General features: G+C 27.6%; 1 protein-coding gene across 7 annotated transcripts in view; it reads left to right on the top strand.

Annotated features, from left to right (window-relative positions):
* The window catches only part of LOC129745812 (SH3 domain-binding protein 5 homolog), a 132,112-nt gene extending 113,919 nt beyond the window's left edge, over positions 1-18,193 (top strand). For all 7 annotated transcript variants that reach the window (XM_055739170.1, XM_055739171.1, XM_055739169.1 and 4 more), the window contains one exon: positions 15,902-18,193. In XM_055739170.1, the coding sequence (XP_055595145.1) occupies positions 15,902-16,204 (303 nt within the window). In that variant the 3' untranslated portion in view covers positions 16,205-18,193. The remainder of the gene's footprint in view (positions 1-15,901) is intronic.
* The last annotated feature ends 30 nt before the right edge of the window (positions 18,194-18,223 follow it).

The raw sequence follows: 18,223 nt of genomic DNA, 5'->3' as shown, positions 1-18,223 counted from the left end.
TTTTTTTTTATTTTTATTCAAGCTTTTGTCATTCTGAAGCATTAAAAAAGGTCAACGCTTGGATAGATAAGTGATTTGGATTTTCTGAAAAAATATTTGTACATGAACATTTTATTTAAAGTTTTATTATTTGGAATATCTTTGTTATAATTGGTGTTATCCAAATGTAACATGAATTTATATTCATATGTGTTTATCCTGGAGAACTAATTTTTGTTAAAAAAATGTATGATACATGAATAAGAACAGTCCAACACCATTTGATTGGTTTCCAACAAAATATAAAAATCTTTTCTTTTTTTATTTGAAATATTTCCACAATATTTGCAGGCAAATGGATATGCACTTTAGAAAACAAACATAATTTTTTTAATGGTACCACTCGTTTACGGCATTTTTAGGATTTTGTTTATCTCAGATACAATTTAAACATATCTAAACAGACCAGTTTTCAATAAAATTTAAAATATAAAATTTAGTTAAAAGTTAAAGTACTTGCACTGAAATCCTTTTATCTTTCGCTACATAACATATATTTTAGATTTCTTTTTCTGATATTGAAGGTGAATAAATTTTCTATCAATCATTTGCTCAAGCATTGAAGTACTGTTGATATTTTGGAATGAAAAACGATTTTATTTTCAAGAGAAATTTCAATTTCAGCGACGGTTTTTGATCATGGATTTGTATAGTTTGTTAAAACCAATGATTTCTATAGTTTTTAACATAATTGGTATAAATTGTAGAAGATATGATTGTTTTACTGTAAAATTAATGCTTCATTAAGGTTCTATTTATTAATAAAGAAGAACTTCAGTGTACAGTACAATAACTAAAATAAGTAAGGGGTGAACAAAATATGATGAATCTTACGCGCTGAAGACTAGCTTGGTATAGATCATTTGCATTTCACTTTTGCCAACAATACTGTTGATTTTTTTTAAATTTAAGATCGACAAAAAAAAGATTGAAATCCATTTTTTTTTTTTTTGGAAAAAAGTCAAATTTATCAGAGTTTTTAGACTAGATGCATCCATGAAATAAAATTACTTCCAAAAAAAAATAAAATTCAATTTTAAATAAAGAATTTATGGAACGCAATCAAAATTTAAGCTAGATTGAACTGCTAGCTGTAGCGATTTGCATTGAGACTGAAGTACAACTGGAATTTTGATACATTTAAATCCGGAGAAGTATAAAAACTAATTTCTCATCAAAAATTGTTTTTAACGGATCGTTTACTTTTGAATATTGATTTTCTTATTATTTCGAAAGCTTAAATTAAGACTAACGTTTCTACTCCAGATCGTATCACGATAAGCGTTATCATAAAAAGTTATAGCGCTTCCTAGTGTTAACTGATTTTCTTAATCATTGACCTTTTTTTTAAATAATATTCCTTCCTGTGCTGCCGCATTCAGAAAATCTGAAGAAAATGGATTCAAATGGATTCATATTATTCTAGATAATTCTAATAATTTCAGATAATTTGACCCTCTTAGACTGCTGACAGGATTTGCTAGCCAATGTTTAAATTTTAGAATTGAAAGATACTTTTTAAGCATTTTTTACGTTTAAACAGGTCTGTAACTAATTTGAAAAAAATTAAAATTTTCAAAGATTTTGATGACATTGTTGAGTTATCAGTTACCAGTTAAGTTAAAAGTATTGAAAACTAAAATTAAGATAATTAGCACCTCTGAAATTATAAAACACTAATATCTAATATATTTATTTTTTGAAGAATTCAAATAGACTGAAACCGAAACTTAACCTAATCCGTTATTTTAAATAATAAATCAAGAAAGTAGAACCGAAATTTCACAACTTGTTCGACTGACTCATACAAGTTTGTGAAATCTCCCCCCTTAAAACGAGCTTTTAACCCGCATATGATGAAAAATGACCACTCTTGGATGCAACCAATACTAATTGTTTGCCGCCAACCGCCACTTGTTTTTGAACTTGACAGCTTTATGACTTTTCTAATCGATCGGGTAGAATATTTCACCGCGGACCGGTTATGGTGAGTTACGTCAAATAAGCATATGGGAACGATAGAAAACAGTACGTCTACCGGTAGAATTTTAAAGCATTTATTCCCTTCCTTGTCTAAAGACGGCAGTAGACAATCGAGATGAAAACAACAAATTTTCCCCATTAGCTGTTGCTTAACCAAGATAGCGTTCAAGTAATAACTATTGGTTTTCAGCATGCAGATATCGTGAGATCCTTATATATTAGATTTAAAATTTTTACGTCATACGATTTACAGTCTTTCTAATAAGACCATAATATTCCAGTGATGAAAATTGTTATGGTACCCTCCATTAAACAGAAATGACCATCCAGTACTTAAACGGAAGTTTGTCGAAAATATGTAGTCCGAGCGAATAAAACCAACTACCAAACAACCCAAGTAATCATGAGAAGCTTTAAAGCTTTAGATAGCATGTGAACAAGATATTTGTTTTTATGATTTCTTGGGAATCATTACGATGCAATCTCTTACAATGTTTCTAATTCATAAATCCAATGTTCATTTATTTTGGTTACACCTTTTTATATAAACACATCAAACACCTAAAAACAACTGACTTTTATAGACTTTTTTCCTGCATTTCTTTCTTATTGTTATTCAAAACAGAAAACTTTACTTAAAAGCACCTTTGAGATTTTATTATTTCTCACAAAAAGCTCTTATCAGTATTTTTGGATACATTTTGTTTTTTATTACCCATTGATACCCATTCCACCCATTCCGACGCCTCCCAAACCCACGCCTCCCATCATCGTGCAAGTGCATCTTCCGTTAATGCACCGGGGCCATCCTCGGTTCGATTGGCGGCAAATGATATCGCAACTGCGCAGGTCACAAGATTGTCTCTTGATGCGCATCGGCAAACCAGCAGCGGACTCAACTGAAATGTTTAATTCTTAATAGTTTTTCTTTTCATTCCAAATTTTCACATGTATCTTCCATACCGTCCTCAATGGCTTCCTTCACATCCTGAGGGTGTCCGTTGCAGGAACAAATCGCCGCCAAAACGCAAACTCCAACAAACAGAACAACGCTTACGGATTTCATCTTCTCTTACTTCTCTTAGTTATTTGTTACTACTCTTCAGGCAAACACTTTTCAACTGTTCCAGGATGCCGAAAAGTTGCGTCTTTTATCCTAAACAAACAATCCGGGGAAAGAGTTTCCCCGATTCTATGGAAAATATCAGTAGTATCGTGAGAAAAGTGTAAATTCTGGTTGCATAAAATATAATCGCTTTCAAATGCAACTATTTTTTATCCGCCCACCACTTAATTCGTACTTGATAGCTTTATAACTTTTCCATTAAACAGCGGAATATTTCATCGCAGACTTGTATGTTTAAAGACAACAGTTGACAGTAGCAATGAAAATTGCAAATTTTCCATGCTAGCTGAAGCTTTACTCAGTGCGTTTGATTGTTAATTTCCGGGCTCTCCAATCCACATATCTTGGCGGGATCCGCTTAGATAATTTTTAAATTTCATCGTTATGGAGAATCTTTAACCTCGAATAATCTACCCTACATACTTTTTCTATCTAAATACCACAAAAGAGATTGTTATCATTTCTGCCCTGAATGAAAATTGTCACGAAATTAATTGATTGAAAAAAAAAACATAAAAAAACAAGACATAAAAATGCAATCGTAAAAGTCAACAACGAATGAAAAAAACCAAAATTGAAGATATAAAAATTTGAGACACACCCCTTTCAATTTGCCAATATTCGATTTTGGCACATTTTTAAATTACCTGAGATTTTAACGTTTTTGAGTGTTTATAAAATGCAACAAAAACAACAAATAATTAAAAAAGTACTTAAATATGACGAAAAATATTTAATTTCATCAAATTTAAAAACAAATACAAAAAAGACTAGAAATGACTAAAAATTATAACAAAAAACTTTTTAAATTGACGAAAACAACAAATATGATAAAAATAACTAATATTCTGAACGTTACAAGAAAAGTTCAAATAATGTCTTATAAATAAAAAACAAAAAATGGCTAAAAATTATCAAAAATCTATGAAAAACAGCATTGATTATACATAATAACAAAATAGTTTATTTTTAGTAATATAAGTGAGACAAAATTTGATAAAAAAAACCGTAAGATTTTGGCAACACAAAGATTTTGAGCGTGTTGTTGAAAATGAAAGGGGCCTGTGTATGTATTGGAAAAAAAAATCTCAAAAAATTCAAACTAATAGAACAAGCAAATGAGATAAAGAATTGAAAACACACTGTTAATAATTAAAAGCAATAAAAAAATTAGACAAGATGAAAACAGATGAGTTACAACACAAACAATAACAAATAGGAATCAAAACAAATAATATTCAATAAACAGATAAAACAAGAGCAAACAAACAAAAAATTTGAACCGACCAGAGGAAAAAAAACAAATTTTGGCAATATTTAGATAACAAATGAATATCAAAATATGATCAAACTGATGAAAAAAATCAATGAAAACCTTGAAAACGAATTAAAATTTTGTAAAAATATCATGATGTTTACTCGTAGAGTAAATACTGAATACTTAATAGTGAATACTGTTTGAAAACAATGAAAAAAATGGAAAATAATAGCAAACAAAATTGAAATGATCAGTAAATAAAAAATAAACTACTATGAAAATAAAAACACAATAAAATCTAGAAAAAATTTTAAAAAATAGAATAATGTTTGTGAAAATAAAAATTCAAAAAATTCATAATAAATGATAACGATAAAAACGACATAACACAAGGGCTTTAAAAAAACGAACAAAAAAAAACAAACAAACAATAATCAAACAAAAAAAAACAAACAAAATAAAAACAAACAAAATAAAAACAAACAAAATAAAAACAAACAAAATAAAAACAAACAAAATAAAAACAAAAAAAACAAAAAAAAATAAACAAAAAACAATAACAAAAAAAAAACAAACAAAACAACAAACAAAAAAAACAAACAAAAGAAAAAACAAAAAAAAACAAACAAAAGAAAAAACAAACAAAATAGAACAAAAAACAAAAAAACCAAATAAAAACTAAAAAACAAAAACAACATAAACAAAACCAAAGAAATAACACATAAAAAACAAGAAACAAAAAATTACAAAATTATAAGAAACATAAAATTAAAAAAAAAAATCATTAAAAAAAAACGAACCAAAAAAAAATTTAAAAAAATAAAAAAATAATAAACAAACTATAAAAAAAAAAATTAATAAACAAACAATAAAAAAATATTTAAAAAAAATAAAAAAGAATGTGTAAAAAAATAAATAACAAAATAAAAATATATGGGAGAGTGGGGAATCATGGGCCACTTTTTTTCGTTGTTTCATAACTTCTTTATTTTAAAAGATAAAATGAAAATAAAAAATGTTATGGTTTTCTACATTTTCAAGGTATCATAAGTAATTTTTATTTTATTTTCAATAAGTTATTTTCCCTAAGTTCTGACTGTTTGAAAAAAAGCAATATTTTTTGGATTTTGAAAAATGGTGGGGAATCGTGGGCCACCAAATCCAAATTGACCAAATAAATGCAAAGTTTATGAGTTGACCCAAAACTGTGATTTCCTAATTCATTTCGTTATTTAAAAGCAATTTCAGATGATGAAATAAAAAAGAAAGCTGTATATGATCGCAGAGATTTCAAAACCTGGCTCGCAAACGTTTTGGCAAAATTTCTTATATAGGATGGACAAAATATTTCCCATAACTCTTCATTTGGCATAAGAAAACTTTACAGATAGGTAAAACGTATTTTAAGTTCTGAATGTGTATAAAAACATAAAAATATAGGTGATTCAAGATGTGTGGCCCACGATTCCCCACAAGCTATGATTTGCAAATTGGTTGCGTTTGTGTGACTTATTGATGTTTCATCAAAAATTCCTTTTCCACGTGAAAGATCATGAAAAAACTAAGATCATAAGCGTATGAGCATATTTTTGTTATGCACTTTAGGTTCCCCATCGATGAAATTAGCGGGTGTTTTTTTAATTATGTAAGTAAATTTTTCTAACTTTTTTTTAGCTTGATAAATAAAAGAAGCATATGATGCGTATTTCAGTCAACAACATATGGGAATACATGCTCACGCAAAGCGACGACGTTGACAGTTGATTTGAGATTTTTATCTCAACACACATCTGAGATATTAAAAGTGGCCCACGTTTCCCCATGGCCCACGATACCCCACTCTCCCCTACAATAAAAATTTAAAAGAAAGATTAACAAAAAACCAATAAAATAAAAAAATGAAGAAAAAAATGAAAAAAATTAAAAATAAATAAAATTAATAAAATAGAAAAAAGATACAAAATAGAAAAAGATAAAAAAACACAGAACAATAAAACTGAAATAAAACAAGAAAAAACAAAACACAACAAACAACAAAACAAAAATCCAAACAAAAATCAAAACCAATAAACCACAAAAAAAAAACAAAACAAATATAACAATAAATGAAACAACAAATAAAACAAAAAATTAAACAAATTTTAAAATCAAAACAAAAAACAATACAAAAATCAAAACATAAAACCAACAAAAAATAAAACATAAACAAAACAAAACCAAAAAAATATGAACAAAACAAAAAATTAAAGAAAAAATCTAGTTCAATACAAAGTAGAACTAGAACAAAAAAAAAAGCTAAACAAAACTTAGAAATAAAAACGAAAAAAACAAAGAAAAAGGTGATCCAGCCTGTGGCTGCAAATTTCTTTAACAATGACAAAAAAATGCAATAACAGGTTACGTACATAACTAAATTTAAAACAAATTCAAAAAGCAAAACAATAATTACAAATAATAATAAAAATCAAAACTAAAAATGAACCAAAAATAAAAAAAATAGCAAATAACGATAAACCAAAAATAATTAAAACCCCCCCCAAAAAAAAAAAAGAAAAATAAAATTTAAACACAAAACAAAAAAAAATCAAATTGAAAACCCAAAAAATAACAAAATACATAATAAAGCAACAAAAAACAAAACAGAAATAAAATTTAAAACAAAACAGAAAAAAATTTAAACAAAACAGAAAAAAATAAAAAAACAAAACAGAAAAAAAACAAACAGTAAAAAATAAAAAAAAAAAACAGAAAAAAAACAAACAGTAAAAAATAAAAAAAAAAACAGAAAAAAATAATAAAAAACCAAACAGAAAAAAACACAAACAGAAAAAAATTAAAAAAAAAAACAGAAAACAATAAAAAAAAACAAAACAGGAAAAAATTAAAAAAAAAAAAACAAAACAGAAAAAAATTAAAAAAAAAACAAAACAGAAAAAAATAAAAAAAAACAAAACAGAAAAAAAAACAAAACAGAAAAAATAAAAAAAAAAAACAAAACAGAAAAAAATAAAAAAAAAAACAGAAAAAAATAAAAAAAAAAAACAGAAAAAAATAAAAAAAAAACAAAACAGAAAAAAATAAAAAAAACAAAACAGAAAAAAATAAAAAAAACAAAACAGAAAAAATTAAAAAAAAACAAAACAGAAAAAAATAAAAAAATAAACAAAACGGAAAAAATAAAAATAAAACAAAACAGAAAAAATAAAAAGAAACAAAACAGAAAAAAAAACAAAACAGAAAAAAATAAAAAAACAAAACAGAAAAATATAAAAAACAAAACAGAAAAATATAAAAAAAAACAGAAAAAAATAAAAATAAAACAAAACAGAAAAAAAATAAAAAAAACATAAAAATTAAAAAAAAAACAAAACTGAAAAAAACAGATAAAAATTAAAAAAAAAAACAGAAAAACATGAAAAAAACAGACAAAAATAAAAAAACAAAACAGAATAAAATTGAAAACAAAACTTAAAGAAAAATTAAAAAACAACAGAAAAGAAAATTTAAAAAACAAATTAAAATATTAAAAAGGAAAACTAAATATAAGAAACTAAACAAAAATAACACAAAATACTAGCAGGAAAAAAAACATAATACAAACTGAAAAAAAAATTTGAAAATATCGAAAGATTCCCTTTAATTCAACCACGGTTAAAAAAAAGTTTAGATACGGGTATTTCGATAGCGCCTTCTTCAGTGAGCGTTTTCGATTGATCAATTGAAAACGCTCACTGAAGAAGATAGTTAATCGCTATCGTAATACACATTTGGCACATGTGCCAAAATCGGATGTTGCCAAAGTCGAATGTTGCCAAAATCGAACGGAGCCTGTACCGGAATCTGAACTTTTCTTTTACCGTGGTTGAATTAAAGTGAATCTTTTGGTTGCTTGATTCAGAAAAAAATACAATTAAAAAGTTAAAAACATGATTTCGAAAGGAAGACGATGAATTCCTAGTATGTATTTCACTAGCTATTTGGTAGCATTCTCAGTGAATTATCGAAACTAAACAAACTGCAAAATGGAAGAAGAAAATTATGAATGTTATTTATGTTATTTCTACGAAAACCTGCGATGCGTCATGTTATAAGAATAGCATTTTTTTAATGTAGCAATTTGATGGAAACTTATATATCAGTGATTTTTTTTTAAAAATATGATAATGAAAATACTTTTGATTATTTTTTAGAATGCTGTAAAATGTACGAAGGTCATAACAATATCCCAATAATATAATTCAAATCGAATATTAAGACCTTTTCAATAACCATCGTAAACAAGTTGGTATTGAGTGATTTTCTATCATTCATTTACGACAAGCTTTTCCCAAAAAAAGTTGAATCGGATAGCAGTTTAGTCAATTCGTAAATGTGTCTCCAAATAGTTGAGAATATGCTAATCCGACATTTACGATTTGAGTGAACTGATTTACGATAAATGGGCGATCCTCCCTTCTTTCTTCCTTTGACCGGTTCATGAACAGAAAATCTTGGATATAGAGCTATAGCGCGAATCCTGTTAACTGATGAGTTGGCATCGTGGTAAGCCAACTCGGAGAACTGGAGTTCAAATCTCGGTCGGGGAAATTTTTTAAAAGTTTTATTCAAATTACTTAAAATTGTATATTTTGCTTTTTGTGGGGAAATCGAATCGTTCAAATCTTGTCATTGTAGATATATCGCCTCCACTTTTGTAGCTATATGCTATTTTGGTAAGTTTAATACAATCTTTTCATTTGGTATATTTGTTTGAATAATTATGTTGTTCCTGCGATATACCTTCTTAAATGTTTGCTGGGATGCTATTTCTATCCAAATGTCCATTTCACTTCTGTTATCTGCTTAGTGCTCTTCAATATCTGTTTGGTGTAAATCCGGTTCTCGACAGAAAAATTCGAACAACGTCAGGGTAAGACGAACCATTAGCATCTCTTGACGTAAATTAATTTCCATCATTCCGACGATGTTGTGCCCTGACTAGACAAAAACGCATCTCTCTGACTCCTTCCATCTGGCTGCTGGGAACTGGGTTTCGTTTCATGTTGTTTAGTTTCTATTTACTATCATCAGCTTTGCTATTTTACCTTTTTTTCTCTCGTAATGTTTACCGGTATGTGGGTTCACATCTATATACCCTTCCAATTGCGACTGACAATGGAGTAATAATTTTGCATCTAGTCTTGTTCACACGGCATCATCTTCTTAGGTTCAACCCAATGTGTTTTTTTGCGCTGCCTGAAGATGAGAACATTGTTGATACCCAATGCTGAGTATAAAATGAGCGGATTTATATTTAAAAAATAAAAATAAAAACTGTTAATGTCAATCTAATGTTTTAAATTCAATCATGAAACAATGTTCTAAAATATTAGTCATAACACTTTCGGTAACTCTAAGATAGTCAATTTGAAGAATTGGATTCGGTGGATTTTGAGATATAGAATGCCGAATATCGTTGTTTTTTGGCTTCCATTTCTTCGTGGTGTTAAGCTATAGGAAGATAATGTTGGTATTATGAGTTAAGAAATATTCTTGTATTAAATATTTGCTAGATAGAAGAGCTCATTTCTCTCAATTTATACTTTAATATTTTTAAGGCCATATCGTTGAGTAAAAATTTTAGCGGAAAAAACGTCTCAACAAGCAAGTTTCAAACATTTCTCTTTACCGTTTCCAAACGTAGCCATGACTTTCCGAGAAATTTACATTTAATTGGCCACTTGCTCTCCCCTAGAACAGCGGGCCAAGGATTTTCCCAATGGAACAACAAATGTCAAGACTAGCCAAAGGTCATGGTCTGTTTGCCCCCAAAGAACAATAAACAGATCTTGGTCTCTTGGATTGAGCATTAGGGGAAAAAAACAAAACTCATGTTTCCCATGCAGTCAAAAGCCCACCAAACAACAACAGCAGTCATTCTTCAAATGTTTGAATAGACTTTCACTGTGCTGTTGTTGTTGTCGTTCTTTTTTTCTGTCTTTATTTACCCATGAAAGAACCATTTCTAAGTGCCCCAAGCCAGCCAACTGGTGTGCCAACGGAAATGTTTCAAATGGTAGCCATGCTCGCAAAAATTCCATTATGACGGGCACCTCCTGAACGTACTAGCTAGGAGTCACATGATTATTTATGTTCTTTTAAGTAATGCAACTAACGAGAGAGGAATGTCTAACTTTACCTTACATATGTATTTTATTCTTGTGTGCCAAAGTCGCTAGTCGGCCATGTTTGGTGGGAGGTGTGAGCATGAGAAAATTTGTTGGAAGTTTCGACACGGTTGAAAAACGAATGGCTTGGTGATTACATGTGAATAATTTCCCTTGGAACGCAATTTGAAATGATTTAAAACATAATGAAATTTTAACAAATTCAAACAAACAAACAAAACAAACAATTATCTGAAGTTAAAAAAACAAAAGCAATAAAGAGTATAAGGCATAAAAAATCAATGAAAAAAACCAAAAAAACTAAATAAAATAAATGTTAATTTTATTGATTAAAACTTAGAGACAAATGAATACAACACGAAAAGGCAAAAATGACAAAAGCAAGACCAAATTATGAAAATTAAATTTAAAAGACAGAAATCACAAAAAAAATATAGATAAAAAAATATTTAAAACAACAGGATGAGCTAACTTGTTTTAAAAAAATATTATGTGAAACTTTGAAAAAATTCAAAAAGGCTATAGTCTCAAACAATGAAGAAAACAAAAAGAAAGAGGAAAAATGCAAAAAGACGTAAAAGTAGATAAAAAAAATATAAACTTCTTTGAAAAAGGAGTACAAATAAGATGGAGTAAAAATTAACCAAAAATTTCGATTAAAGACAAAAATGCTAAATTAGGAGGACAGAAAGTAATTAGAAGTCAAAAAATTATAATTAAAAACCAAATATGAAAAAATTGAATAAAAAACAAGAAAAAAAGATGAGTAAAAGTCAAAAGGGTTCAAAAACTTAAATAAGAATTGCAAAAAATAAAGCAAGCATGGAATAAAAAATATAAGACAAAATTAAAATTAGAAAAAAAAACAATAGAAGACTGAAGAATACAAAAAACATAAGGATACAAACATGAAAAAAACATTTAAAAAAAAGTTAATTTAACCAATCAATCACTCAATCGAGAAATCTATAAAAAAAGTTAAAGGAAATCAGAAATTTAAAGAAAAAAAAAGAATAATTACAGAAAATAAGAAAAAACAAATGCATTAAAGTCTTTTGAAATCTTTAAAAATTGGAAAAAAAAACCTAAAAAAAAATTAAAAAAAAATACAAAAAAAATACAAAAAAAAAGGAAACAAAAATTAAACAATATAAACCAAAAAACGAAACTGAACTAAATAAAAAAAATCAATCATGAAAATAATAATAAAAACAACTTTAAAAAAAAACAAAAAAACTTTTAAAAATAAATCGAAAAAATAAAAATCAATAAAATCATATAAATTAAATAATCCATAAAAAAACTCAAACAAGATCGAATCATCCATAAAATTAAAAAAAAACTTCAACAATACATGAAATAAAAAACAATTAATAATACATAATGAAAAAAAAACAATAATCCATAAAATAAAAAAAAATAACAAGAAAAAAAGAAGAAAGAAAAAACGAAAAAAATAAAAATAAACGAAATATAAAAATAAACGAAAAATAAAAAAAAACGAAAAAAATTACAAATAACAAGAAAATATTAAAAAAAACAAAAAACCAAGAAAAAATAATTAAAAAACAAAAAAGAAACAAATATTAAAAAAAAAATAAAAAAACAAAAAAAAATTTCAAAGAAAAAAAAGAATAACAGAAAAAAAGAATAAAGGAAAAAAAAGAATAAAAGAAAAAAAAAGAAAAAGAGCATGAGAAAGGAAAAAAGAAAAGAAAGAAAAATAGAGAAAATATGAAAAGAAAAAAATGAAAAAAAGAAGAAAAAAAAGAAAAAAAAGAAGGAAAAAAAGAAGAAAAAGACATACAAAAAATTGAAAAATACAAAAAAAAACATACAAAAATTGAAAAAATACAAAAAAAATTATAAATTAAAAATTAAGAAAAATAAAAACTAAACAAAAAAAATAAAAAAAAATGATAAAAATAAACAAAAAAAAATACATAAAAACAAAAAATAGAAAAAATACAAAAAAAAAATAAAAATTGAAAATCAAGAAAAATAAAAATTAAACAAAAAAAAAACAAATAATAGGAAAAACAAAAAAAAAATAATAAAAAAAATAAAAATAATTGGAAAAACAAAAAAAATAATAAAAAAAAATAAAAATAATAGGAAAAACAAAAAAAATAATAAAAAAAAATAAAAATAAACAAAAAACAAAACAAAAACAAAAAAAATAACAATATAAAATTAAGAAAAAATATAAAAAACAAAAAAAAAATCATAAAATAAATAAAAAATAAAAAAAAATCATAAAATAAATAAAAAATAAAAAAAAAATCAAAACAAATACAAAACAAAAACAAAAAATTAAACAAAAAACAAAAAGTGAAAAATCAATAAATAAAAAAAACAAAACATAAAATGAAAAAAAATGAAGGAATAAACAATAAAATAAAAAAAAACAAAAAATAAAATCAACAAAAATTATAAAAAAAAAAACAAAGATAAGAAAAAACAAAAATAAAAAAAAATCAAAAGTTTTGAAAACAAAATTACAGAAAAAAACAAAAAATTGGAAAAAAATAAAAAAAAACCAAAAAATTTCAAAAAAAAAAGAACAAAAAAAATAAAAAGATTTACAAAAATAATAAACAAAAAAAACAAATAATAAAAAAAAAAACAAAAAAAAAACAAAAAAAATAATTAAAAATTAAAGAAAAACAAAAAACTAAAAAAAAAAAAAATACAAAATAAAAGCAAAACAAAAAAATATAAAAAAAAATCATAAAATAAATAAAAGTTAAAAAAACAAAAAAAAATAAAAACAGATACAAAAAAAAAACAAAAAATTAAACAAAATACAAAAAGTGAAAAAATCAGTAAATAAAAAAAACAAGCAATAAAATGAAAAAAAAATGAAGGAATAAACAATTATATAAAAAAAAACAAAAATTAAAAAAAAACAAAAATAAAGAAAAACAAAAATAAAAAAAAACAAAAATAGAAAAAAACAAAAATAAAAAAAATAAAAATTAAAAAAAATCCAAAGTTTTGAAAAAAAATTAAAGAAACATACAAAAAATTGAAAAAAAATTTATTAAAAAAACCAAAAAAATTTCAAACAAAAAACAATCAGAAAACAAAAAAAAACTAAAAAGACTTACAAAAATACATAAAAACACTTAACATAAATAAAAATAACCAAAAAAAAACAAGAATCAAATATAACAAAGATAAGAAAATCGAAAAACTAGGGTTCATACAGAAATTATGCCAAAAAATTATTCGTACTCTGAAGTTAAAAGTGTTTTAATCTTTAAATTTTTCTCAGATCACAGCCAAAATTTCTGGAATTGTTGCTCATGCAGTTTCGAACATTGTTGTCAAGTTTGTAGATTTTAACGATTTTCTAATGAATTTTTATCAGTTTATGTGATAAATAGTTCTGTTTTCTTAATTTTTTCAGTAAATTAAAGCAAGCGATCCACTGATGCAGTAAATTTATGATTTTTTGTCTTCAAATTTTGGCTTCAAACCGATGAAAAAATCGTTGAAATCTGCTCAAACTTGGCAACAATGTTCGCAACTGCGTGAGTAACAATCTCAGACATTTTGGCTGTGATATGAGAAAATTGAAAGATTAAGACACTTTAAACTTCAGTGTACGGACAATTTTTTGGCATAATTTTCGAACTCGATGTAGTACATTCAACATATCTTAAGATCCAGTATATTTATGAGTAGAGTGCCTTTAGATCTAAAAAGAGAACTTTCCTCCACACTAAATGAAGATAATTTAGTTCCACTATTGGTAGAAAAAGTACCTTTAAATAATATTTCGCTGCCGATATAAGTGATGTACGTACAATTTGACTATATAGAAATTATTATTTTCTTGATTTATGAAACTCATCTACTGTTGTTTGTTACAAAGAACCGAAGTATTCATGAAAATAAAACTAAATTTTCGTAAAATACCTGTCATATTTTGTGAATTTTAAATTAATATGGCCAGTGGTTTGAAATATTTTCCAAAGACATGGGTTTTTTATTATTTCAACTGGGCTTTCAAATAATAAACAAACTAGTTGCAAGAACAGTAAACCTTAAATTCTATGGAAACAATTCTTTCTGCTAATGCTGAAATTGAAGTAAAATAAATTTTCAGATGAATAATTTGTGTGGGTTGATGTGAGGAAATGACAATACACCAAACCAGTAGTCTAGGCTATTCTTTGTAATCATTCGTTGAGCAACTTGGCCTGAACTGAACAATCCTGAAAACCTTTTTTCGGTCACTTGAAGTTGAAGCATCTCGAGCTGGAGGACAAGGAAAATTATTCAGAAAATAAAAATCCATAAATTAAAATAAAATGAACAAAATTGGATACACTCTCCATTGTAAAGAGATTCGAAAAGAAAACAAGTTATTTTAGATTAAAAGTTTGATAAAATCGCTAATACGAACAGTAAACGAAATCTTCTATTTTGTTCAGTTTTTTGCTCTTGAATTTTTTGTAATATTCTATTTATTGATTGAAGTTTTCATGAAATTCTCTGAACTTAATTTTATTCCCCCCTTCATGTTTTTGGAATTATGGGTCGTGTCAGTTTGCAAAAGAAGAATTTGATGTTTGTTCCGAAACATTTTGTGGATAATTTTGTATAGTTGAGCTTTTGAATAATTGTTAAGATTTCAAAAATTTTTTGAATTCTTACTCTTGAATTTCATATCGTTTGCATCAGCTATAAATTTGTGATGCTGTATACTAAAATCGAACCCTGACTTTTGCTGTTGACATCAAAGCATAACAGATCCAAGAATTAATTTTGCATAATAAAAGACCTTCCATCGCGACAGCTGCAAGCCCTCTTTAGTTTTCCTCCCAGTTTACCGAAGAACGCCAGAAAGACGTCCCAAAAGCTCCCATAACGAGGCTGTTTCATTATCTCAACCTGCTCCAGCTTCTGTGCTTCGACAAGCTCTCGTTGATGCCTTTTTGGCATTTTCCCTGCTTCAAATGGGTCTGGTGCCGAGAAAGTGTTACCTACTGGTAAATAACTTCCACATGGCAACCCCGGCTGAACGGAGCAGAGCAGCGACAAAGTTGATAATGGCAAAGTTTAATTACGTAATCTCACTTTACTACCGGAGGCTAATAAAGTTTACACTGCTCCCGGATCTTTCCAGAAATAGTAATGGGAAGGAGCTTCGTTGTCATCTTATGATGGCGCTAAATAGAGCTTGTTTAGAAAAATCCTTTTTAATTTTCTTGGATCTAATTAATTTTCAAAATTAATTTTCTTCATTTATAGGTTTTTCTACTTTTTAAATGTTTAAATTATATTGACTTCATATTTTTTCTTCACTCCCATTTTCAGGAAGCCAAATCAACCTTCCGAATTCTGATGAACGAGTCCACCCGCCGCCTGAAGCTGTCCTCGAAAAAGCTCGGCAGCTGCATCGAGAAGGCTCGGCCGTACTACGAATCGCTCGAGAAGGCCAAGGCGGCCCAGCTGGAGTGCCAGGCGGCGGCCATCAAGTTCCAGCGGGCCAACGAAATCCACGCGGCCGCCAAGGAAACCGTTGCCCTGGCCGAGCAGCGCTTCATGAGCAATTCCCACGAGTGGCAGTTCGACAACGCCTGGCAGGAGATGCTGAACCATGCGACAATAAAGGTATAGTATTTAGTTATCTATTATGCTTAAAGGCTTACAGGTTTGTCTAAGAGGATTAGTTTGACTTAAACACAATCCACAATCGTTTCCAACTTCAAATTAATCTTATTTTTTTTTTATTTAAACAGATTAATGATTTGAAGGTACTTGAATCGGAATTGAAACTCAGAATTGAGACGAGTTGATAGTTGAGAGTTGAGACGAGTTGAGAGCAAGGTTGCCGAAATCACAGAAAATTCTGTAATTTTTACAGAATTTTGTGCACATTTTCATCACATAATCTGTGACTCACAGAACACAGAATTTTGGATATATTCACAAATTTCACAGAATTTTAAAATTGTACACGTTTTTTCAAACTTGATTTTACTTCGTTTATAAATTTTTTGTTTTTTTAACTGTGAATTGAAAATATGGTAAGATTAATTAAGATAATGTTAATAATTTTTCTCAAGTAAAATGTCAAAAAAGAAGCAATTTGACATGATTTTTTGCAATGAAATTATTGTAAAAAGCATCACAGAAAACCATCACAGAATTTTTGGGTAGAATCACATAAAGTCAGAATTTTTTTTTCGGCAACCTTGGTTTAGATTTGAGACGAGTTGAACGTTGAAACGAGATGAGACGAGTTGAGACCAAGGTTGTCGAAAAAAATTCTGTGTTTTTGCCAAAAAAAATTCTGATTTTCTGTGATTTTACCCAGAAATTCTGTGATGGTTTTCTGTGATGAAAACAGCATAAATTTCTTTGCATAAAAACAGCATAAATTTCTTACATTTCACATAAGAAAAATCAATTTACATTACCAATTTTAGCATGGTTTTCATCGACAAAGTTAGAAATCCAAAATTTATGTTGACATAAAATTTAAAATTTCAGAAATACGTGCAAAATTTAAAAAATCTGTGAAATCTGTAAATTCTGTGTAATTCTCAAAATTCTGAGTTCTGTGAAGAATATTTGCTCAAAATTCTGTGAAATTATAGATTTTTCTGTGATTACGGAAATTTTGGTTGCGACGAGTTGAGACTAGTTGAGACGAGTTAAGATGGGTTGAAAGTTGAGACGAGTTGATAGTTGAAACCAGTTGAGAGTTGAGACGAGTTGAGACGAGTTAAGATGAGTTGAGAGTTGAGACGACTTGAGAGTTGAGACGAGTTGTGAGTTGAGACGAGTTGAGATGAGTTGAGAGTTGATACGAGTTGAGATGAGTTTAGAGTTGAGATGATTTGAGATGAGTTGAGAGTTTAGACGAGTTGAGATGAGTTGAGAGTTGAGACGAGTTGAGAGTTGAGACGAGTTGAGATGAGTTGAGAGTTGAGAGTTGAGACGAGTTGAGATGTGTTGAGAGTTGAGATGATTTGAGATGAGTTGAGAGTTTAGACGAGTTGAGATGAGTTGAGACGAGTTGAGATGAGTTGAAAGTTGAAACCAGTCGAGAGTTGAGATGAATTGAAGGTTGAGACGAGTTTAGAGTTGAGACGCGTTGAGATGAGTTGAGAGTTGAGACGAGTTGAAATGAGTTGAGAGTTGAGACGAGTTGAGATGAGTTGAGAGTTGAGACGAGTTGAGATGAGTTGAGAGTTAAGACGAGTTGAGATGAGTTGAGAGTTGAGACGAGTTGAGATGAGTTGAGAGTTGAGACGAGTTGAGAATTAAAACCAGTTGAGAGTTGAGACGAGTTGAGATGAGTTGAGAGATGAGACGCGTTGAGATGAGTTGAGAATTGAGACGAGTTGAGAGTTTAGAAATGAGTTGAATGAGTTGAAATGAGTTGAGAGTTGAGACGAGTTGATAGTTGAAACCAGTTGAGAGTTTAGACGAGTTGAGATGAATTGAGAGTTGAGACGAGTTTAGAGGAGTTGAGAGTTGAGACGAGTTGAGAGTTGAAAACAGTTGAGAATTGAAAACAGTTGAGAGTTGAGACGAGTTGAGATGAATTGAGAGTTGAGACGAGTTTAGAGTTGAGACGCGTTGAGATAAGTTGAGAATTGAGACGAGTTGAGAGTTGAGACGAGTTGA

This window comes from Uranotaenia lowii, chromosome 2 (genome assembly GCF_029784155.1).
Source record: "Uranotaenia lowii strain MFRU-FL chromosome 2, ASM2978415v1, whole genome shotgun sequence".
NCBI lineage: Eukaryota > Metazoa > Arthropoda > Insecta > Diptera > Culicidae > Uranotaenia > Uranotaenia lowii.
This window is presented reverse-complemented; position numbering and strand designations above follow the sequence as displayed.